The sequence below is a fragment of the Oryzias melastigma genome, linkage group LG8 (assembly GCF_002922805.2).
Source record: "Oryzias melastigma strain HK-1 linkage group LG8, ASM292280v2, whole genome shotgun sequence".
Lineage (NCBI taxonomy): Eukaryota > Metazoa > Chordata > Actinopteri > Beloniformes > Adrianichthyidae > Oryzias > Oryzias melastigma.
Window position 1 is genome coordinate 20957417 of NC_050519.1, and position 25228 is coordinate 20982644.

Genomic DNA, 25228 nt, shown 5'->3' on the forward strand with positions numbered 1-25228 from the left:
GCAGCGTCCTGAAGCACCTGTGTTGTCGGGCATGGAGGCCTGGTCCGTGTGGCGTTCCTTCTTGAAGCTCATGTTCCCCAGCTGCAGAACTGAGGCCACCACCTTCAACAGGCCTGCAGAGGAAGAACATCAGTCTCATTCTGAGAAACCGCAACCTCAGAAAGTAAGATCTGAGGTTTCCTCACCAATCTGCTCCTCCTCCGGAATGCTCATGATCTTGAAGGCATCCATGGTCTCATTGAACAGATCTTTGTCCTGCTGGCCTGGAATGGTGACATTCCCATTGGAGAGGAATCTGTAGTTGTTGTAGTTCTCAAGGAGGAGTTCATCTAAAATGAGAGGAAAAGATCAAATTTAAAGAGGGAAGATGCAGGATGACTAAGGATCACTCAGCACGCCGCTTACTCCGCAGCTTGTCTCCTGCTCCCGTCAGTAAGTAGTAGAAAATGTGGAAGGTCCTCTCCTCTTTAGCCTGGCGGATGGCACGAGACTTCTCCAACAAGTCTGGAGGTCGGACTGTCAGGGAAACATTTTTCTGCCCTCTGAAACAGTGTCAAACCAAATTAAAGCCAACGGCTGTGTATGGCCTGCAGACGCTACCCGCCCCCACCTTTGCTGCACCCTCCAGACACGCCTCACTGGCTGAGCTGCTCCGCCGCTGCCTCTGCTTCATTAAAACAAAAAACGTTTTTTTCAAAATAACTTTTCTTTAGGGTTTATCTACATAGCAACCATTTCATTTTGTGATTACTTGGAAGTGATAAATAGGTCTGTGCAAGTGTTAGATAAATCAATGAAAGTAAACTTTTAGATTTCCTTGACAACGAAAGATTTTTTTAATCCTTTCATTAAGCTAAAGATTTATGTATCAAGTTTTTTTTTTTTTTTACAATATTTTTGTAAATATTTGTGCGAGGTAAATATGTCTCTTTTGCAAACTCATTGCACAAAATCTAAAAATCTTATCTAAAAACATCCAAATCAACATTTGTTTCCAGGGATGCTTGAGGCAATATCCCAAAACTTATATTTAGGTCTGGGCATTGTCAATTTCCAGAATTAATTCAATTAATGGATTGATTTAATTCAGATTTTTTTCTATTCTTTTAATCCTGTCAGTTCAATTTGATTCAATTCAATTTGAGTTTACACATTTAGACACATTTGTTTAGAAATACATAATCTATACATATTTTGAAGATTTTAATATTAAGCCGATACAGTTCACATCCTGTAAAATGTTTTAGTGAAATAATGAGATTGTTAATACCATACGGTATTACATGGATTCTCAAATGGAGAAGCTCCAACAATGGAGGGCGTTTCAGATTGGCCACTAGGTGGCGATTGTGCTGTAGCATTAAATCCTATTCCAGAAAAAGAAAAAAGTATCAGCAAAAAACTGTTTTAGACTGCAAATGGTTACTTTAAAACAATATTTCCTAAAAAGAGTTTGGAAACATCATGTGAGTTTATAAAGATGTTCATTTAGTCAGCAATGTATGTTTAGGTCAACTGAGCGTGATGTAATGGGAAATCCCATTATACGTTAACATTAACCTAGCAGACTTCAGCTTGTTAGATTGATCTGTACTTTTATGGATCGATTACAGATCTATTAAGCTTAGATTGATTAATCGATTTTTATCAACCCAGCACTACTGATATTTGCAAATAGTAGTAAGGGTGACGCGTTTGGGAAAATTTAAGATGGTGGATTCTTATCAAGGTCAAAGGTCAACAAAGATTGTTAAGATTTTTCTGAAAATCACTTGAACTGAAGTTTTATTTTCCCATATTGTAGGAAAATATGAAAATTGTCTAATTTCATGCATTGCAACAAAATGGCCGCCAAGCCTGTAGCATTCTCCTAATAATTTTAAAAATTCATTTGGAAATCCCTGACAATGAGTTTAAAGTTTTGTTAGTAGGTTTTTAATTTTTGTGGAACATTATAAGAGATTTTGATTTCATTGATTCTTTTGCTGCTTTCTCCTGCTGTGATGCTTTCTGTCTTTTTTTTGGGGGGGGGGAGGGTAGTCATCCACTGTGTCAAAATTATTTTTCAATTGGGTACTCAGTGCGCACAAATGTTGGTGAGTTTTTGTGGCGAGAGTGACATTTTTGATTCCGAAAGAAGAATTGTGAAAACAATCTGGTCCTTTCTGTTCCAGGACTGCTTCAAGACTTAAAGCCCTCAGTGGTTAAGGATACAAGTCTCAATGTTGGCTCCAACAATGTAACCGTTGACATCAAAGTTGATTCTGATGAACTTTCCCTAAACAGAGAAGAGAGTGCGTTTCAAATGAGGCTTGGATGAGAAAGCTGGAGCTGTGATGGTCGCAGCGACTCGTACAAATCTGGAGGAGTTGTCATTCTTGATGGTCTTGGCGTTTCCAAAGGCTTCCAGGATGGGGTTAGCCTGCAGCAGCTGCTTCTCCAACTCCCCCTGTTGACAACCAGAGCATTAGAAGATGGTTCTCATTCGCATGTCAAGCCCCCGCATGGAAAGGAAAACTTCAAAATGTTTACTGATCTTTTTCCCTGTGTGAAGGTAAAAGCTGTAATTCTGTGTTCACACCAAACGCGATTTGCACGTCAATTTGTTGCCTTCCCAAAAATATGTTCATAAGCCTGACGCTCCAGATGAGTCAAGTCAAAAGTTTTCAGCCAAGTCATTAAATTGACTGATTACAATTCATGGAAGACACAGCTGATAAGTTTATTTATATGTATTCTATATGTTTATTTTAAAGAGCTCTACTAAAGTGCCGGTAATCACGTCTCCATGTCATGAGATCATACAGAGACTCTCCCAGTATGGTGAGGTTCACATCTCCTGCAGGGGCTGCGTCTGACTGATGGACGCTTTCAGCGGTACTTCTGTCTCTCTGTGACCCAGTTGGATGACTTGCTGTCCCGCATTAGTCCAATGACAGAAAAAAAAACTGAAAATGAGATTAAAATTAGTGGAACTTGTTATTATTGGCTCCATATAAATAGGAAAATAAATAATAAAGTTCAGGAGAACAATCAAATTCTCCTCATGTTGGTTTTAGCCTGTCACAGACCAAACAGAGTTCCCAATTGATTGAAGTGATGAAAATTTTTTGTCCAAGTTCAGATTTTTAAACTCTGGAAAACATGCTGCTACTAGAACGCCACGCAAGACCTCTATAGATCTTAGACGGAATCACGTTTGGTGTGAATGTAGCTACAGAGTACCTTTAAAAACATCAACAGAAATGTGTGTTTGATCTTCTGATGATGCATTTATGTTTGATGATAAAAAAGGAGAACATTCACATTTACAAACACAAGCAATGCACACAACACACCCAACGGAAACCTCAAGTTAGTACCCAAACAGTAACCACAAATACCCAGAAACCCTCCACAACTTTTACCTGTCACCCGGAGTGGAAAAGGTCCAAGGAAACCCAAACTTTCCCCTCTATACATGTCTGAACTTGCGTGACCTCTTCAGTAATAAAAACCCGTGTTAAGCTGCGGTGTGACGTGTTCTTACACATGGAAGCTACGCGGTAACAAACAAGTCAAAAGCAGCTTGGGACCAAAATGAATGCACAACAGTCGCAGAAACAGAAAGAAAAATTAAGCCAGACAAAAACACCTTCCCGAAAATGGAACCCCATCAACCAAACCTTTAAGACTACCCCCTCTTTTCCTACTATTGTCTGGCTGAATTTTTTTTTTTTAACAGGAACACAAATGGCTGCTGCTGGATTGCAAACATCCTCCCTGCTCCCCAAAGGCGAGTCCTCTGTTCCCTGAAAACAAAGCGCCTCCAACAGCAGAGCTTCAGAGCGAAGGAGGAGAAGAGGGAAAGGAAGCCAAGAGAGCTGAGGGACGAGGAGGGAGTGAAGGGGAAGGGTGCACTCACATGTGACAGGATCGAGCTGTTCTGTTGATGGGAAAAAGAGAATACAACAACCTTAAAAACGGGATGCGGGTTGGTTTTTTGGGGGTTTCTGCGGCGTGGTCTGACATGATGCACCACCAAACGAGCCTTCAAACCTCCGTTTTCCTCTAACTCTTTTCTGGAGTCTTGTTTTACATTAAAAAATAAATAAAAGTCACTGAGCTTGGAGACACTTCTGCAATTAAAATGTCAACTCATGAGAGTAAATTCAGATTTTTTAAAGCTACACTGTGGATAAAAAGTGAAGGTTGTGCAGATGAGAAGCAGGACTGACCTGATCTTTCTTGGTCTTGTGAGAGGAGGCCACATGAGCCAGATACTGGATGACCTTCTTGGTGTTCTCAGTCTTTCCAGCCCCAGACTCACCTCTGCATGAAAGCACATGTGAGGAATGAGAAAACAAGAGAAAACATGAGGGGGACGGACGGGGTCAGAGATGCTTCTGTGCCACTCACGTGCAAAGAATGGACTGGTCTTCACGATCTGAAAGACAAAAATATAAAAATACTTCAATGTTGAAACTTCTAAAGACGACTCCTCTGCTAGCTGAGTGCGTAATCATGCAGCCGCCGCCTTTACAGCAGGAAATACACAAGCCACAGACAGGAAAGCAGCATCCGGCTTCCTGCGACCGTAACAAAGTTACAGCTAACTAAATGGCTAATTACACCGCTGCCTCCTCCAGCCTTCAACAGAAAGAAAAGCAACGAGGGAAGCAGCTGTGGCTGCACAATTCCCGCTAATGCCTCGCGTCTTTTTTTAGATTTAAAACAGACTTTCAGAAAACAGATTCATCAAGTCATCAGAGAGAATAACAAAACTACTCAGGCGGGATGTGTTCTTATTTATTGATGAAATGCCACATAAAAACTAACAAGTGGGGGTAAATCCATCTAATTTATGATTTTAGATTCAATCCACTGCGATTTTCTGAGAAAGTTATGATGGAAACTTCCTGCTCTTCTCTTGAGAGCCGTAATATTTACATCTCTGTGCTGCTTCTTCTTTAATAAGAGAACTTCCCAGGGACTCGTATTTTACCCTCTTAGGGGGGGCTGAATTCCTTTGGCGTGCATGTGAAGGCAAACTGAATTCATATTTTCACGTGGCTCCTGCAGGATCCCCGGCGTTCCGGGCGGCGGTGGACTCACCCTGCATCATGCTCCTGTAGGCCGTGTCTGTGATCGCGTAGATGTGAGGCGGCATTTCGTGTCTCTTCTTGCCCTTATACATTTCAACGATCTCCTCCGAGTAGATGGGGAGGTTCTTGTAGGGGTTTATGACCACACAGAAGAGGCCAGAGTACGTCTGCAACACAAGAGACGGTTCGAGAGATTCACTTTACTCCTAAAGTGGATTTTTTTGTGTTTTTATCATGTTCTTCTCATGATATATGAAGACATTTAAGCTATAAACTGCATTTCTGAGTTGTTGCGAATCTGACGAAAAATATGGTTGTAAAAAACTAGATCCATGTAGGTCTTTGTTTTACTCATCCGAGCGAGAGGGATCTGGCTGCAGACAAGATGGTGCCAGACATCATCAATCATAGAACTTGCCCTGACCTAAACCCCTAAAGTGTTCAGAATGGTAGAAAAACTTTTATTGAGGTTTAAAACTGAAAAACTGTTTTCTTCTGTTTTTTTTAGTAATATGGTAACACTTCTGGTTCTGAATGTGGATGTCTGCAGCCAGGTCCTTTTGATCAGAGTTGAAATCTGGATCAAAACTGGTTACCTCCAGTATTGTTCACCACAGTGGGAAATGTGAGGGGGCTGTAAGCTAGCCGAAATGCCTCCTGAGGTGCTGAACTCTATGCCTTAACGGTCGGTGATCTACATTTTTTTTCAACCAAACCGCCATGGAAGCTCCTAAGTGGCTAAATACACCTGATCTACGTGATCAGCAGGAGATAAGACATGATTTCTGGGAAACCAGCAGGAGGCCAGCCCTCGAGGCCTGGTTTGACACCTCTGGTGTAAAAAGATGGATGACAGGAAGTGGGGATGGGCTTACTTCACACCAACAGTCCTGTCCACATCTATGAGGCAAATTTTCTACTGAACTACTGCTGCTCTGCAGAAACTATGTCCGAGAAAACAACAGTGTTTTAATTATTGTGGCTAAAATCAGCATATTATAATTAAAATCTGATCAGATGGCCAGAGTGGGACTTTAACCTCCTCTTTGAAAATATTAATAAATCCAAATTCTGTTAAAATCAATAAAGTAACTGCATTTTCCATTGCCTCCTTTCTGACCATTTCATGAATGGATTTCCTCAGTGTTATGCAATTGAGCCCCACCCTTACTGCTACTTTAAACTGATGACTGTCTGACATTCTAAAAGCACAAATGCTATCCGGGCTGATCGAGTCACGCCTCAGATTTCCAAGGAATTATCTCTCCTCTAAAACCAACATCCAAATCCTTACGTTCTGCCTTTGCGTAAAGAGAGCTTAATCCTTCATTTCAGGCATTTGACCCCCCCCCTCTTCAAACTGTGAGGCAGCCTCTGAAGTAACCTCCTCCTCCCCCCCGAGAGATGGTCAATTTTGAGATTACAGAACATGGAGGCCTTTAAACGATCCTCAGCCCGGTCCTCCGGAGGGAAGAGGCATCAGCGGGCTTTGTTGACATGACCAGGTCACGGCCCCAGAATCAAAGAGCCCAAATCACTCCCAGAGCCCAAAATGGAGATAAATACGATTCATTATAGCGGCTCTAATGAAGGTTACAACATCATTTACATTCCATGCCTATTTCTGCAAGAAAGCGAACCCCTGTGCCCCTCTCTGCTGCTCATTCTTCTGCTTCTCCCTAAATCTGGGCCACATTGTTCCCTGCAGCTTCCTGTTTACTTTAAAATTTCAAACAGAACGAAAGAAGACAAACAAAAAGTACAGAAGCATATGGTCAATGTGTGGGGGGGACATTTTTATGCCATGAGTGGTTTAATAAACTCCACATTTTGCTTGCTGTGGTTCGTCTTAAAACAATGGGGCCTAACAGGATAATCAGATTGCAGCCGTTAATGCATACTTCAGCGTCAACATGTGGTTTGTGTCAACACTCACATAGATGAGGCCAGAGTAATATCTCTCCTTCAGGTTGTGCAGGACAGACGCCTCGTTCAGGCAGGTCAGCTCGGCCATGTCCTCCACCTTGCTGAACTTGGGCGGGTTCATCTTCTGGATGTCATCCTTGTTCACCTTGATCTTCTTGCCAGAGTCCGCCAGCTCCACCACGCACTCGTCGCCGTGCTCCTCCTTCACTGAGCCGGGCTCGAAGCCCAGGCGCTCCGACGGCACCCATACCAGCTTCTTGGTGGCCCAGTCCGCCTGTGCCAGAGGGTTGTTGACCAAGTTCCGGTCCACGTAGAGAAACCTGTCCGCGTCTGACATGGTTGCTGTTTGGACCAGAGAGAGGGACTGTGGTTAGTGCGAAACACGTGATCAGAGAAAGTGACTTTTCATTTAGATTCAGTTAAAACAAATCCGGCTCGCCTTCACATTTGACCCGGCCCCCGAAACACTATCAGAGACGCATTATTACTTTTTCTCAATCTGGCCAATCAAGACCCACATTGAATGTGACTTTTTATTTCTCCCTTCTGCAGTCTGAACTATGACTGGAGAGGGTAGAATATTTATTAGTAGTGCAGCCACAAACGATTATTTTAATAGTCAACTAATCCCCGATTACATTTTCTGATTAGTCGACTAATCAGGTCATTCACAAACAAGATGTAAAGCACACATCTTAACCATCATTAGCTTTAAACTAACTAAAACTAGATATACAGCATTACCTGCGATAATACTAGTGTGAATGTTGCAAGCTGAATTTGACCGCTGAAGATGCTAGTGTTGATACCTGAAGATACTGAAGCTGATAGCCAAAATATTAGTTAAATGCCAAATTAGCCTAAAAAACTGAAAAAAGTCTAATTTACCCAAAACAGCTAGCTTGCATGTAGCTGAAATATTAGCTTAACTCTGAATTAGCCTAAAAACTGAAAAAAAATCCTAAATTAGCCAAAGTAGCTAGCATTCTACTGAATTATTAAACTCTAAATTAGCCTAAAAACCTTGATAAATGAATGGCAAAATACTCCAAAAAGCTAGCAGAATGCCATTTTAACTTTCAACTTTACTACACTCTGACTCCATATAATATAAAGTAATGACAAATCACTGATTAAATTAGTCAACTATTTTAATAGTTGATTAGTCGACTAATCGTGGTAGCCTATTGGTTTATTTTTTAGTATTTTTTTATGGGAAGATAACAATTTTTTTTTTTTTTGCCTGTGTGTGGCTTTCTGGAAAGACACAAATGTTTACGTTTAAGCTCCAATTGTTACACTTTTTCGGTTAACCCACAAACCGACCCCTCCCCACATCAGAGAAGAAAACGGTCATGTGGCCCTCACTATAAAAGTTTTGGGGACCGCTGAGTTCAACTAAAGCTTCTCTAAACAGAGGAACTTCATTCAGAGCCAGGTGGAACTCCAAACACCATCTACCTGGACAGCAGAGGAAGCGCAGGTTTGATGGACTTCCTATGAAATGTTCTGGGTTCCTCTGAGAAAAGTCCCCAAAAACACATTCTTTTGGAGTTAACTTTTAAACAAGCGTTGGACACAGATGTGACATTTATGACCAATATGAAAAAAAGGTTCTGGACTTGCAGCTTTTTATTTTTTTTAACTCCACATCCTCTAATAAATTCTGGTTTGGTTGAGATGTAGACTAAAGTGTCAAAGTAAGAATATGGCCTTGATGTGGTGTGGTAATGGTGACATTTCCTCTTTAGTTGTCAATCAGTGAGTGTTAGTGGAGCAGGAAGCTTTTAGAAAGAACCAAAAATTTACTGTGGTTCCCCTGCAGGCTAAACTTCCCTTCAGCACTTTCACCTTTTTCTTTTAAAACAGGAATTGCTAGCTTTACTCAAAAAAAGGTACGTTTTTTTTCCTTTTTTTTTTTTTATAAAGCATTGTTCTGGTTTTGAAAAGAATAAAAAATATGCGTCAAAGTAAAATCTGGAAGACGACAAAAGTCAAATTTCATAAAAAGCAATAAAATGACAAGAAAAACCAATCATCACGGTTAAAGGTTGATGACGTTTCACACCAAGTCGTAAAAAAATAAAATATTTCAGTTCGTGGAAGTTTGGAGGATCATAGATAAGATTTGATAAAATAGTGTGTAAGACCAGAGAACTTAACTAAAACAGTATTTTTAAAAACACCCTCATACAGAGTGTCAGCTCACAAACATCAACAGGTTGAGTGAAGGAAATTCTCCCCAGAGAAGAAGTGACTCGACCAGTAAAACCAGTTGTAAATATAGTGAGCTTCAGTGACTCCAACAATCTGAGAGAGAACTGTGTCCCTGTACCTCTGATGGAGAGCAGCCTTCCATAGACAAGACATTTGAAAATTACAAAAAAAGCAGCAGTGAGTTGTGGGATGTTTATATGAAATGATTTGGAAGAACGCTGACTTTGGAATGTGGTCCAGCTGGAGAAAGTCATGAAAGACTGTCTGCATGCGAAGCAGGAAAATACTGACCATTAATCATTATGAGAGCAGTTCAAACAGTTTCATAATGGTTTTTACTATTGATCAGTGAGAGCAAAACAACTTTTATGATAAGAGAATCTGAAAGACAAGCATTCTCCTCATGACTCGAATAGGCTGCACTCCAGCTGACGCCCGTCAGCCTCGACTCCAAACTCATAGCTTGACCTCCGACCCCACCCTGCAGCAGAACGAGGGCAAATGAAGTCAGCTTGTGGCTCAGACTTCCTCTTTCTCCTCCCATGGTGCTGTGCTGGCTGTCCTGACAGGCCTCTTCCTCCTTCTGTTTATCCAGCACATTCAGGGCCACATTCCTCCCCTGCTCACCCTTTATCAGGAGGAGAAAGCCACCAAAGACATTCCACACATTTCTGTCCACCAGCCTCTCTCAGACCCATTTCTGCTCATCCTAACCCCCCCCTCCGTTTCCATCCATCGGTGTGCCGGTTTCACCGAGGACCTCAGCCACTTCTCTCATTGCTACGATTAAAAGACGCCTGAAGACATTCACCTGCATGTTTGGCATTGTGCTTGTAACTTTTCACCAGCATGTTATAGGAAGGCTTTAATGCCAGCCAGATTTAGACAGATAGAGCAAAGCAAAGGAGGCAGATGTTTCTGCAGCTTGAAACATATCAGCATTAAAACTGCAGAAGTGTACAACGAAAACAAACCGCTAAACCAAAAGGAGGAAGGCCAAAGCGTCACTTGACACAGATAATCCAGTGGCACACTTCAAGCTATTCTCCAGAGCGGGATGAGGACTAAAATGATCCAGATATTTTGAGTCGCAGAGCTCTGTTCTATATAGAAAGCAGAGGAGGGACAAAGGAGTCGTGGCAGCCAGATTTAGACTCCAGCTTTTTTCGTTTCAAGCTGCACAGAGAAAGTGCAGCCTGGATGTTGACTTTAAGATAAAACCCTCTGCAACAACACTGGCTTCCCACAAAATGTTCACACTTGGACAGGCCACCCATGGACAGCTGCTGACCCAGTCCAGTGGTTGTTTTACCACCGAAAATACTCAAACCTCCCAATATAGAGCTGTATGTGCATGTGACTCATGCATATGAAAATCTGGTTTAAGCACAAGGCTTTAGTCACAACTGTCCTTGAGTGTAAGGGGCATGCAGGTGACCCACTCAAAATATTGAGATTGTAGACCACTGTGAGCATGTAGACTGAAAATGTTTATGAACATTTTTTCAACAGGTATACTGCAGGTGATAGGTTGTAGCAAACACTTGAACAACTCAGAAAATTAGAAAAATCTGTATGACACGCCTTCGTCTCACCTACTTGCTCACCATTCTTAACCCCTCATCCTGCAGACTGAAAATCTATTAGTGCTGTTCAATTTACAAGCTTGTGTCCCTCAAAAACTCCTTGCTTGCAGCCTGGCTGTTAGAAATTGGGAAATTAGCCAATCAGTGGTGCGTGTGGATATCCTAACAGTTTATATATATCACTTGCATATCCTCTGCATGTGGCATTTGTATGCCATCAGTAGGGAGCCAGAACTCACACCTTACTAATGACTTGAGTGCAGCGTTGGAACATGGTACGACAGCATCACCTGTATGTCATAAGTGCATGCAGCTTATATTATCCTTATGGATATTTCACAGTATACTTACAACAAGCACGAAAATATGACTTTCCAGTTTCATGACCTCCCTTAACCCTTGTGCTATCCTAGGTATGTTGATGTTGGGAGTGGGGTCATCTGGACCCCACAAGACAGTGTGTTGAACGTTTTTTTTTTTTAATGATTTTTATTGGTGTTCGTAGAAGACATAAAATCCTGTCCACCTTCATCCATATTTGTCATGGGATGGCTAACACGTCAAGGCTTGGGTCATCTGGACCCCGTAAGATGGCACAAGGGTTATGGTGGCCATACGAACCTTTCTGCGAGCCCAGAAAAACCCCAAAACCTGCGGCATCCCTACTGGTCAACCCCCCGGTACATGTGACTAATGGTGCATTCACACCGGACGCAATTTGCGAGGTTGGGGCATCAAGTTTTAATGTAAAGTCAATGTACAGACGCAATCTGAGGTCTTGGCCGTTTGATGTGGCATGGCGAGGGTGATGTAGTGCATTAACCAACCAGGGACACAGCTTTGGGCTTAGTGACTTGATCAAAGGGTAGAAAAATAAATCCAAAATGGCCGCTCGATGCAGAGATTTTTGTACTGAACTTCCATCCATGTAGACTTTCTGGGTAAATATTTAATTGTGCTCAGTGAGCAACCTGAAGAAGAAGCAGAAAACATAGCTGATATAATGGGAATGCTGGTGAGGCCAAAATAAAAAGTACAGCACTAAGCTGGTTTAAAATCAAACCCAATACAGAGGTGGAAAAATATTTATCTTCTTTGGCAGAACACACCTTACAGTTCTTGCTCGCCAAATCTGTTATAATTCCGCAGTAATCCAGAAAACCCTGACTTTCTGCAGCAAAAACAGTCACAAAACCTAAAAGGTTTTCTGTGTTAAATAAAACGCACTGTTAAAAAATGTGCTAACAGAAAAGGAAGCAGAAAATGAGTAACAGGAAAGAATACAGAGGCTGGTTTTGTAGAACAAGCTCCCAAAGTCTGTAATTTGGTTACAAACAGAGGAAATGAGGCTAGACTTTAAAAAGAGACATTTAGGAACAGAGCCTCACACCCTTAGAAATGCAGCTTAAAACAATAGGTCATCCTCTGTGTCAATGAAACTGAAGGTCCTCCTGTAGTCAGGCGCCCAAACCAGCACATGGATTCTCTCAGCAATACATTCACAACCAGAAACGGTGACCAAACAGTCTAACCACATGCAGTCAGGCAGCAGAAACACAGCAAGCAGCTGCTTCTTTGGTAACACCAATAACATTCTCCCATCATCACTCTGCTCTTCTTCGGCTCATATTTATACCGAGACTTTTGGTCGATACTTTAGCTTCACTACATCTTTCTTCACTCTCACCCTCTGACTGAAGAGACGGGCTGAGGTGGCATCACACAACTCCTCCTCCACCCTTCACTCCTAATGTAGGAAGGTGGGGCGAGGAAAGGAGCAAAGAGGAAACAGGAAATTACAAAGCGAGGAAACTATTTTACCATTTGAGGAACTTACTGAATCCCAAGGAAGAGAAAAGGTAGCATTATTTTCTGTGACCTATGCTAAGCAGTATTAGCTTCTGGGATTTTAAACAGCTTCCTTTTTTATATAAACCCACACTACTAGTGCTTCCTATAATTTTATGCTCGACAGCAACTGCACTATTAGAAGAGAGCACTAAAAATATGTTCTTGTTCCTACGGAAATCCACGCACACCAAAAGTTTATACCATAAATATCTGCAATTAAACCCAAACTGTGTTAAAGCATTGGTTTTGCCCTGAGTTCTCTATCTAAACACCACCCTCAGTCACATGATCAGCAGTCGATGTCTTCTTCATGTTAAACTCCATTTCAGGCTCAGCTATGACAGCATTTCCTTGTATTCACAACTCTGATGACTTTCGGATAAGATTATCAGCTTGGAGACAGATCAACATTTTAGAGATTAATGTCACGTCGATTATTTAAAAAAAAAGAATAATACATTTTTTGTTCAATAACTTATGAGAATCTAATGAACTTTTAGATGAAGGCAGCAGTAACTGCACCCATTTGGCCTTTGCATAAACAATGATGACAATGAGATAGTCTATGGCTATCCAAGTCATAACGAAAGAATGCAGAGAGGAGTTAAGATAAACATTTTTGTTTGTCAGCAGGATTTTTCTTTTTTTTTGCTTGAGAGGAAAAAAAGAGAAAGTATTTACTTGGACATAAATGTTCTAGTTTTTTCTTGGTTGCACCAAATTCCTAATAATTTAAGAGTTTATTTTGTAGTTTCCCCTATTTTTTTTAATCTCACTAGTTATCTCCGCTTCAGGCACTCCCTCTTGGCTAGCAGTCCTTCTCGGCCTTAACAACCACCTACCTAATCAAACTGTATTCGGTGATCCCTGAGAGCTACACCTCAGCCTGGATGAAGACTTGGCTTTGTGGTATGCAGTATGATTCGGATTAGTTTGGAGTCGCCGTGCAAAAGCAGTCAGAAGCTCCACAAACGAAAGGGCTTTCTTCACAGTTCTTTGTGGAAATTTCATTTGTAGCCAAAGACCTTTGCCATCTCTAAAATACACGCCAACTTCAGTGATTCACGCTCGCTGGATCACACACACCTCATCATGGACAAAGTCTAATGACTGACGTGTTCACAATGATTGCTGCTCTTGAAACCTGTAGCTGATGCGATTGGTTTTAGCTCAAAGTTGCTGACAGACATGAGAAGTCTAGATTTGTGTGAATGTTTTCTGGAATCAGTCACTTCCTTATGATTTTGCCTAAAAGACAGATAGATGTGGCATTCAATTCGAACAATGCAATTATCAAAGACATTTGGTCAAAGTCTCGACTGAGATTAGTTATCTCAATGAAGACTTTCTTTGTGTGGTCTTATCCAGGGAAGAGTCATTTCCTGGTATTGTTAGACTCTAATGAAACCTACGTGTGTTCCCGAAAGAAAAAAAAAAACAAGGCTGTACACTAAAAAACCTTCAGGACAATAGTTAAGGGAACTATGAAAACCTAAGATCAATCAGAAATGGAAGACGTGTATGATGGAAAGACTAGAATAAAAATAAGATGTACAAAGGATAAATAAACTACAGTTGTTGATGTAAATGCTTTTTTTAGTGTATTGATAAGCAACATTGACCAATACAATTTAATGAAGCTAAAACTGAAATGTAGAGTGACCTGTGCTTATGCTGAAGCCCCATTTGACTGAATGCTTTCGGTCCTCTGACTGTATATAAGAACTGGACTGAGCAACCCTTCCTCCTGGAGGTAATGCTGGTTCCAAGAAGCCAAAATCCCAAGGACTTCTCTAGAGAAATAATCAGTTATCACTCTATTATAATTGTCAGAATAACCATTATTACTCAGATACTTTTTTTTAAATCTCCTTGATAATCCTATTTTTTCTATTATATTTTAGTCTTTATTGCAAGTAATTCAAGTTGTAAACTGGTCAATCAGATGTCTCAATAAAAGTATATGCACTCTAATGTTCCCTGTGTTGAACAATAGTAACCTTTGACAGATGTGAAGCCCAGTTTCAAAGAGAAGGGGTGTGGACTTCCAACAAGCTCACTCCTGATGGCAATAGTGGTTGCCTTAGAAACAATGACTCAGACGGATTAGGACAAATAATTGTTAACCACCTCCTAAAGGCTCCAATATGGCAATGTCCATTTTGCAAAAAAATGATGGCGACAGAATTGACTTCATTTCATTAGAGCCATTGACTGTATCAGAGAACTGGACGAGGAGTGTCACACGAAGAATATAACTTGCTTCTTGTTGCAGCGAAATGAAGTCAATTCACTTGCCATTTTTGTCACAAAAACATGGCAACTAGTTAAAAAGGCAAAACCTACAGTGAAGAAAAAGAACAAATGATGTGGTTTCTTCCCAAAACACATTCTATAACCATGCTAGATTTAACTCCATGTTGCAGCACAGAAAAAAGAATAAAATTTCCATCAATTTTTCTTTTAAACTTGCAGAGCATGGAGAAAAAACAGATTCATTCAGGTCAACATTGTTGGAGTCAATGCAGGTGAATATAAAAGTCCAACAGAGAAAAGAAGATGAGTGTGACCCCCTAATCCCACACCTCCGGAGGTAACAGACAGCTAGCAGAGGGGCTCTGCGCCAACAGCCCTGCAGTGTGTTTATTTATCGAAGTTTGAGGGAATGAATCCAGTCTGGCTTGTCTTTATTAATCAAGTCATTATATAACTTCAAAATAAAGTCTGAAACCAATTATGCACCACTGCTCAGCTGGTGACCGGAAATGGATAGCCAGCTGTGAAGCACTGAAGCGTACAGCACAGTATTTTTCTGCTCCGTTTAAGATTCCACCTTTTTGTCTTTACAGTCTGAACCTGAAACGTAATAAGTCTTAAAAAACTAAACAGTTTTGAGAGTAAAGCATAGGCACCAAAAAGATGCAGGGATTTTGCTCCCAATCCGTGACTATTTCAAAGTTGAAAAAGTCAAAACTGCCTCCAACTTCACAGAACTGCATGATCTCTTTAAATGAACAATTTATTTACACATGTCCAGCTTTAGCTCACTAATGTAAAGCAGCTAAAAACAAAATGATGGGTGTCAAAAGCCTACAGTCTTGAGGGAAACCTGGGGTTTATAGGACTTTCTATGTTCCTATTATTATTTTTTCAAGCTAACACAAAGTTTATCCACTCAGAATTGGGCGTTTATAAGACTTAACTGCTTTACTAACAACTAAATCCCTGTAGTCTATTCAAAATTTAACATAATTATTAATAATAAAAAGGCAGGAATATTATTCCAGAATAAATCAACTTAAACCTTAAATAACTTTCAATATTTTACTCCATAAAAATATATTTTGTCAAAATTATACAAGTTTACACGTGTATTAGACAGAAGAAACATTTTGGTAATAATCAAATCATTTTAGCTCTGAACTAAAGACGTTTCATGATTTTCCAGCTAGATGTATTACTTGATTCAATTACTTTTCCTTATATTCCAAGTTCATTAGCACTGAAACAGTAACTAAGACAAAAAAGAAAAAAACTCAGTCTGTTTAAAGAACAAGAAGACTTCATAACAAAGACTGCTGTGGATTGCGATGTACCAAACCATGTCACGCTGCCCTGAAAACTCCCCAATGAAATCCAAACATCTACAGAGAGCCTCTTTTAGGCAGCATCCCTCCCAGACAATTGACCAGCCACACACCAATCGAACCGTTTGTGTTTTGAGATGTCTGCATTTCATTTGGTCTCGGCTACACTCAACTCCCAGGGTGTGTTCGTATATGGACCTTGCTGACGCAGGAAAAGTGGAATGCAGTGATCTCGGCAGGGGGGCTCCACAACAGCACCAAAACTGGCAAGAAAACGAACAACTAAGATTATTGAGACAGAGATTTCACAACACATCGTTGGGACTTTATTCACCAACGTGACTCAAAAGCAATAACAGGATGTCGCAGCCTTAACGTCATCTAGCACAACTTCAAGGATTTACAAGTAACTCTGAGAAAAAGAGGAATTCATTTTTGCAATTGAGCTACAGCTTAAATTATTCAGCTCATACTGTGCTTTTATTGCTTCTTGGCAGCACACAGACATTAACTGTATAGCTTTTTAAAGTGCACCCCTTCCAGTGGAGGCGCCTTACAAGTTGGACAAAGAGAACAGGTTTACCTGACAGAATGCCAGCTTTAGGGCCCTTTAAATGCTGATCTCATGGCTTTTATCTACTTCTGTGTCTTACCTGAAATTCTCTTCATCATTTAGCCTGCGGGAAGCTCTAGATAAGATTCTTGAGTAAAAACTGCTGCATTCCATCCTCTAATTGAGCAGATAAAGAATTACACTTAAAACAAAACAATTAGCGATGATGAGAAGGTGAAACTGCAACGGTTTTGCCATTCGTGTCGAGACAAAAACAAAACTCGGCAAGAAGAAAGAAATTCAAAAGCAATTAAACTCAAAAACCAACATTAGCAGCTCAGCAAAAATATAGGTCGGGATCAGTGCGACTGTGTGTAAAACCCCTTATAAATCAAAGGTGTGTGATTAGGCTCCCATTATTAAATAGAGTTTGGCTGGATGTTGATCCTGGAAAGGATCAAAAGCCTCAGACAGCTTCTGTTGTCTTGATCGTGTGGAAACAGTGAACTGCACTATAATTAGGAGGGGAAAAAATAGTTGTAATTATCAGCTGGAGCTCCTGCCAGCTTCTATTATAGATGCTTCATTATTATGGCCTTAGGTCCAGGATGTATGAGGTGAGTGATGAGTCAGATTCACTCTGTTTTATTGTTGTCTACTGTAAATTACTAATAAATAAAAAAAAGTGAATCTGTACTTATTACTTTATTTTGCACGACAAAATAATTTATTAGTCAACATCTTCCTTTAATGAGCAAATTTTAATGTAACAATTAGAGTTTGTATTTTTATCATCCTGATATTTTATTGAAATGTACTGGAAAGACTCAAATTTTAATTATTTCAAAATGCAGGCTGAACAAGATAAACATTTATAGGACACACTAAATTTTAAAAACATAACTTTTTAACATTAATATGAATAAAAACAGGCAGGGATATTAAATCAATGTATGCGCTAAATAACTTTCAATTTTTTTTTTTATTTGGCTAGCTGTGGCTTTCTGGAAAAATCATAAATCTTTACGTTTGACTGTGATTGTTACACTTTTTTCTTTTAGCCAACAACGTGACTCCTGCCCCCAATCAGAGAAGAAAACAGTGATGAGACCCTCACACAAAAAAAAGTTTGGGTACCCCTGATCTAGACTCCAGAAGCTATTACACACATTTCTTTTTAGTTCTCCCTTTTAATAATTTCTAAAATATAATTCTTCATTGATTTCAGGTAAAGATAATCCCCTACTTGAGTCATTTTAATGGTCCTTTACCTGTGTCAGGTGATATCACTAAATTAGACCATGTTTTTAGACTTGTAAAAGTAATGAGTCTTCAAGGAAAGAATAGAGATAGTTAAAACCTTTTAAAAGTCACAGTTTAACCACTTTAATAAGTAAATATTTTAGTTTGACTTGATGTTCAAATGTAGGTCAGGGTGCTCACATATGCAGATGACACGTTGTGGTGATCACGAACAGGTGGAAAAACACTGATGGCGGGTTTCTCCCTCTACTATTAAGTCCACCGGTAAACCACTGACGTCATGCTGCCAGTCAGACATGTTTAGTGGCCACACACGGCGACCGTCTCCGACCGACACGCCGGAAAAAGTTCGGCCGCGAGCTAAAGCACGCTGCGCCGTCGACGCAGACCGCCCGGGTTCAATCTTCCGCGTGCGCATCTGACCTCAGAAGTCTTCCCGGGCCTCCGTTCGGCTCATTCAAGCAAATCACTTCCTGCCTCTACGACACTTTTCTAGCTTCTCGCCAGCTGCTAAACGCGACACAAGCCAACGTTTTACGTTTCCTCCCCGTGTTTAAAACACTTTGCTTTGACGCAGCTAATGTGGGAATGAAATAAATCAGTTCCTCCGCCCTACTCGGGTCTTGAAGTTGTAGCAGCAACTAGCAAGCCCCGCTTCCTGGTTCTGCTGCAGTGAAGCGGCAACCGGTCCGGCGGACTTCGTGACTCTTCTGGGGGGAGTTGGACTGAACATGGGTGGCTCAAAGTGCTCAACTTACCTGCTTTTTTGTAGTTGCAGAACGCCTTTCGGAGGGAGGCTAAAAACAACCGGGAGGCTCAGTCAAAGGCGCCGTTCGTCAAACTTCTTCTGTCGACGGCAGCTTTGCACAGTGTTCAGGCTAAAGTACAGGTCTCGCTTCCTCCCTCTCTGCTTCAGTCAGCCTCTCTTTTTTTTCTTCGCTCCCCCCGTGCCTTTTGCCCTCCCTCTGCCGCTGACTGTTCACTGGTCCGCATTCAGCCGGAGGCAGGAGCCCGGGTGCGGTCCGGGACTAGGCCTTCACGCACACAGCGTTTCCACCAATAGGAATCGCTCCTGGATGTCTCGTCTCACTTTGGACCAATCATATGTAAGCTTACAAAGTGCAAGTTTTTGTCTGATTGGCCACAGACAAAAACCGAACTAGAAAGCGTTGAGAGAGGGTGGAGGAGGGATACCGATAAAGCCGTGTTTAATGAGCGTGGTATGTGCATGCTGGGGATTTTTATGACCATATAAGTACCAGACACTCTCAGGATAGGCCGCACTTTCCAGGGTCTCCCTTCATGTGTCAGCAGCAGGGTTTAGCCTGACCTTTGTGAGCTTTGAAAACAAGCAGCTGTTCGACCCTGTTTCTGTTGTAAGGCTGCCAAGAAGATACACTTAATTCCACACACAATGCCTTCTCATTTCTCTAATCTGTTTTGTAGGGGGTAGCAATTTTACAAGGGTTAGAGAGGTGTTTATCATAACTTTAACTTGGACTATATGTGTAAAAAAGATAAATGTGATTTATGAGGTCAGAGGGCTCAAGCAGATTTATTTTTTAGCTTTTAACTTATCTGAAAAAAGTGTTTGTCTGCTGACGCAGGACATATGCAAGGAAAATGAAGCTGAAAATTGAATTTCTGAATGTTTTTTTTAATCAAATCATTGTGAATCAGGAACAGACAAAAACAGGCAGTTTGAAAAACCTTGTAGGAATGACATCAGTGCTACAATGTTTACAAGCTTCCTGCTCTGCTCCATTCCGATGCATCCACTTGTAGACAAAGAAGTCCATGTACGTCTTGTTTGAACTAATATCTGGCTTAAAACTGATAGCTGAACTATTGCTCGCCATTTTTGTTTAACTGGAAATGTTCGATTGGAGGTGTGAGGGCTGTACGCTGGCGGGACAGTATGTAAATAAAGGGATGATGGGAAGTTTGAGCAGGCTTACTTTGTGCCAATAGTTCTGCAACACGGCTCAGAAGCTACTCTGCAGAAACTATGTATCAGAAAATAACACTGATTTTTGGATTTTGGCTAAAAACGGCATAATTATAATTAAAAGACCACTGAGAACGCTAAGAAGCTGGTAATAATTGTAAATAATAACATTTTAATATTTCTGGCATCAAAGCCATTCTATATGTCTTAAAAAGGGAATTTAATGTTTAAGCTAAACATTTTTATTCCCAAATACAATGGAATTTATTATTTAAGCTTGTCATGCGTGTTACCACCCCCCCCCCCAAACAGAAGGTATATATTTTTTTAAACAACTTTTATTTATTTTTTTGAATGGTTTCCCCTGGAGCAAAAGAGAAAAACAGTTACGTGATTTACCCTCGTCACCCAAACTGGTGAGTCTGCATTCACGATCAGACATGTCAGCCGAGCATGGGAATCGCCGCAGGTGCAAAACGGATTTGTGAGAAAGAAGAAAACTCCTGAGCAGCCAGCCAGCAATTTATTCTGCAACTTTCTTTGGCTCCTTTACAGTGAATGCGCCTCTGGAATTTGAAAAGGGAAGATACTATGAGAGAGTACAAGTATGCAAAATCAGAATCAAAGCAAGAATGAGAGGAGGATGACAGCCAGTGTGTACTTAGGACAGTGCAGCACAAGGAAACCAGCAGTTTTTAACCTAAACACTCAAACGAGATCTTTTGTTGGTAAAAGTTTTCATCATTTGTGGAGTAGAAGTGAAGGCACCGAGCCAACTAGCACGAGTCAGAGCATGCTGGCGAGGGAACATCCTCTTTTTGGATTCATTTCAAGAACTAAACTTACTTTATAAAACCTGATAAGTCATGCAAAAGGTGAATAACATTTGCAACAGAGCATGGATGAAAATAATGAACTTGTGTTTTTTTTTGTGTTGCCTAAATATTGGTTTTGGTTTCATTAACTACCGTGCAAAGCCTAAAGAGCATAAAAACAGAAGAGCAACTGAAACGGATTCTGTAATTCTTTGCACAAGTTAATCTCAGAAATCACAGGGAACCAACTGCATGAAATGTAAATAGAACTCCAGTCCAGGGGTTTCAACATCAGGTAGCATCAGGGTGTGGCAGCTAGCTTTGAATCCTCAACAATAGAAGGCTTCTCAACTGATTCTTATCATTTCTTTTTCAAATGTGAGTGTTTTTCTTTTTCTTCGTGGGTGTTTTTCTCCTCCTGGAACATGCTTGCCTGCTTGATTAGTGATTAACCAAAGGAGTGAGTTTGGGTGATGATTTATCCAGGTGTATCTTGGTCTAATCAGAGGACAGCAACTCTGTACTGTCAGATCCATCACAGAATTTTAAAACTATGGAATGCTTCTAGCATTTTACCAAAGTTAATGTAGCTTTCACTGGATGTTGATCCATTTTAATAAACTAAATTCAGATTACGTAGATTTGTTCCTCATTTTGCAACAGATTCATCAAGTTGTCACTCTATGCACCATTTATAAACTGAAACAGCCCCTTAAAGTCCCACTCCGATCTTCTTTTGATCCATTGTCAAAGCGTTCCCAATGTTTGTTTTTTTTCATCATTATGCTGTTTTTAGCCAAAATAATAATAAAAATCTGTTGTTTTCTAGGATATAGTTTCTGCAGAGCATCAGTAATTCTTTAGAAATTCACCTTTGATTTCTGGCTGGGACTGTTGGCACAGAGTAACCCTGCCCCAATTTCCCATCATCCCTTTGTTAGCACTTTCTCCCACTAGCTTACAGCTCCCCACAAAATGATGACCAATATTGGATCTATCCAGCTGTACAATTTTGATTTAGATTCCAGCTTAGACGAGGAAAACAAAGACGTTCATGGATCTATTTGTCTGACAGTGGATGCATCAGGCTTGACGTTGTAGGTTAGGGCTGTCAAACTCAAGTCGCCGGCCGAACATGATAAACATTTATTGTACGCTCTAACTAAATTTTTAAAACTTTAAAACAGTAACTTTTTAATATAATTATGAACAAGATATATAGCAGACCTGTGATAAATGCTGTAAGATGAATTTGAAGTAGATAGCTGAAAACACTGAAGCTGATAGCCGGCTATAATATTAGCTAAATGCCAGATTAGGCTAAAAAATAGGTTAGCCAAAACAGCTAGCATGTAGCTAAAAAAAAAATAGCTAGACTCCAAAACAGCCTAAAAAACAAAAAAAATCCTAAATTAACCAAAACAGCTAGCATGTAGTTGAAATATTAGCTAAAATACATAACAATTTAAAAATCAGAAAAAGTCTAAATTAGCCAAAACAGCTAGCATGTAGCTTAAGCATTAGCTAGACTCCCAAATACCCACAAAAAATCTTATAAATGCCAAAATAGTCCAAAAAGCTAGCAGAATGCCAATTTTTAAAACTTTAAAACCGTAACTTTTTAACATAATTATGAATAATAAAAATGCAGGAATATTATTCCAGAACAAATCAATTTAAACCTTAAATAACTTTCAATATTTTACTCTCCATAAAAAAATGTAATTTGTCAAATTATGCAAGTTAGAAATGGGCGCAAGATAACATCAGGCTATTAATAACAATAAAATAAAATGATCTGGAGGGCCGGATAGAATTACCCAGAGGGCCGGATCCGGCCCCCGGGCCTTGACTTTGACACTTGTGTTGTAGGTCCTATGTCACACCTATAAGCTAGTATAGTTTCATCTGCTTCTGACTCATAATTTGAATAAAGAAACATTCAGAAGTGCAATTTTAAGCCAACCAGTAATTTTCTTTAAGCTATGCACTTGAATTCCTCCATCATGAGAAAAATGCTACAAAAACATGTTAAAATCAGCATTTTCCTCGGGGTGGGTCTTTAAAATCACTGGGTGGGAAAGATTTTTTTCCTCAAAAAGATACATGATGAAAACAAACAAGCTCTTCCAAGAAATTCTGCATACAAAAACTACTATCAATGAATCCGTTTCGCTTGTCTTTACGTAAATCTCCAGACACTTGAGTTAATCTGATGAAGCTGCAGATTGAGTCCTTTCTTTTTGGGAACCAGGAATACCAGTTTGTCTGTTCAGGCAAGCAAAAGCTTGACCGCTTTTTTTGTTTGGTCTTTGCCCCGTATTTAGGGACAGATGCCTGATAAGAGAAAGGAATTCAAAGCAGTCGATGGGGACTGAGGAGGACATCACACAAACAGCAGAGGGTAGGCTTGCAGAATGCGGTCCAATCCCCACAAAAGGCAAACGCTGGAGTGTTCACCTCGAAGCGTGCCATGGAAAACTCACGTCTTCAGTGCAATGTGTGATTGATGTTCTCTGCATGTCTTTCTGAGAGGAATGCTTCAGTGTTTGTCTTCATTTTTATGAAGAGCAGAGCCTTGGCAGTTCAGCGCCTGGAAAAATCAATAACTCTGACAGTCTCCTGCTCCCCGGGACGGATGGGAAATAGCAGAAATATCAACTGGGGTCAAAGGTCGAGTATTGAGAGTGAGACCAGATGCCGAAAGAAAAAAGCGGTGGAGAACAAAAAGAAAATTTAGGGAAAAATAAGCACTTTTTTTTCTTTTTGTGGTGAAAAATTAGCTGAGATGCTGGACCCAAAACTGTGGGCATGGACGACCAAATATGGAGGCCTCACCATGTCCCTCCCGTCTGCCGTCCTCCTTCAGGGTGTGTCTCCAACCATGGGCGTGTAAAGGCATTATATCATCCTCTCCTCAAGACAGAACCCCATTCAGTGACAGTCCGTTAACCGGTGGCACGCCAAATCACCAGCCACTCTGGTAATTACTTGTGTGAATTCATGTGTGTGAACGTTCACGCATGAGCATTTCGGTGAGAACGCACGCATGGGCGAAGGGATGTGAGCTTAATCTGGGAAGAAGTAGGTCGACCCAGATAGGTGTTACTTTTTACCTTTCTGTGCATCTAAAAACTGACCAAAACTGTAACTGTGAACTCCACTGCTTTATTGACTTTACAATTCAGTAAGAAGCCGCTAATTCTTCTTCCAGCTTCTCCATCCTCACCCGTTTCCTTTGCAATCAGCAGGCAGGAAGTGGCGATAAGAAGCATGTTGACTCACAACAGCGAGGAATGTGGCATAAAGGGGAAAACACATCTCTATGATATTGTAAGGCATGTGTATGTTACACAGGAGCAGCAACAGTGGCTGCTTTGTCTGTGCCGGCTTGGCACTCGCCTGGAACAGAGAGGAGACCTAACGAGGTGGAGGGCGGCGTGTGTTTCAACTACAAATACCACTACATATTTACTATCAACACAGGCCGCTTCTCAGGACCTCCCCTCCTCACTGCCGCATCATCTGACGGTTCGACTCAAAGAATGTCCCAGCAAACATTTGGAGTTTCGAGCAGACTGGAAGAGTACTGGCAGCTCTGCCTCTTGCCGTTTGCTCAGCAGCAGCAGCCGCCGCTGGCTTCCCCTGTCCTTTTTTTGTTGCCTTATATGGTCACAAGAGAGGTTGTGCAAGAGAGGAAGAGAGAGCGAGAAAGCAGGAGTTAGGGTGGAGGTGTGGTCTATTGTTTTTGGCGGAAGAAGGGTAGGGTTGCTCTTGAACCTTTAGTGCTTGCCTTGTCGTCATCTCTTCTGCCACCTCTGTGAAAGAAGAGGACTGCTGGGGGCTGTTCAGAGCGTGCAGGAGGGTGGGTCGATTCCCGAGAAGGAATGTTATGGCCTCGTGGAACAGGGAATGAGGCCAAGTGAAAGCAGTCTAGGTGGTAGATCATAAACTGTGCAGGGAAACCTTTGATCCGACTCAAAACAGGCCTTCTGTTAATCTTTGCCTTCAGAATAAGTCGCACCTGCTGTTGTAATGCGGCTGGAATTTCCCTCACGAGATGATCTCATTTGCACCACCAAAAAGTACAGATGACAGGGCCGGTGTTCAGTTGTCTGAAGGGCTTTGTCATGACTCTCAGCCGCCATGTCTGGAGTGGGATGTCTGGATAGAAATCCCAGGAGAAGAGGGAATGTCTTAGAACACTTCAACCTCACATGATTTATTTTTTCAGTTGTGTAAAAAAGAATTTTCTTAATTTTCCTTTGACAGTCTTTACTCATCGAGGGAAAGAGGCGAGCGGTTTGACTCTGCGTTGAAGATGAAAGGTTGAACAGGATTGACTGCCGCATGTTTTCACCTCTGAAGAAAAGCGGTTAGACAGCTTCATGCATAAGA

At 40.9% G+C, this 25228-nt stretch overlaps 1 protein-coding gene across 2 annotated transcripts in view; it reads right to left on the reverse strand.

Moving 5' to 3' along the window:
* LOC112146852 (myosin-9) overlaps nucleotides 1-19089 on the reverse strand; it is a 33280-nt gene extending 14191 nt beyond the window's left edge. The window contains exons 1-11 of one of the 2 annotated variants that reach the window (XM_024272885.2): nucleotides 18826-19089; nucleotides 7021-7352; nucleotides 5095-5251; nucleotides 4399-4426; nucleotides 4218-4311; nucleotides 3905-3925; nucleotides 2357-2449; nucleotides 2215-2278; nucleotides 406-504; nucleotides 186-329; nucleotides 18-113 (exon numbers count right to left, since the gene is read on the reverse strand). In XM_024272885.2, coding sequence (XP_024128653.1) covers nucleotides 18-113; nucleotides 186-329; nucleotides 406-504; nucleotides 2215-2278; nucleotides 2357-2449; nucleotides 3905-3925; nucleotides 4218-4311; nucleotides 4399-4426; nucleotides 5095-5251; nucleotides 7021-7347 — 1123 coding nt within the window. In that variant the 5' untranslated portion in view covers nucleotides 7348-7352; nucleotides 18826-19089. The remainder of the gene's footprint in view (nucleotides 1-17; nucleotides 114-185; nucleotides 330-405; nucleotides 505-2214; nucleotides 2279-2356; nucleotides 2450-3904; nucleotides 3926-4217; nucleotides 4312-4398; nucleotides 4427-5094; nucleotides 5252-7020; nucleotides 7353-18825) is intronic. The other variant, XM_024272886.2, reaches the window with a different exon arrangement.
* Between the last annotated feature and the right edge of the window lie 6139 nt (nucleotides 19090-25228).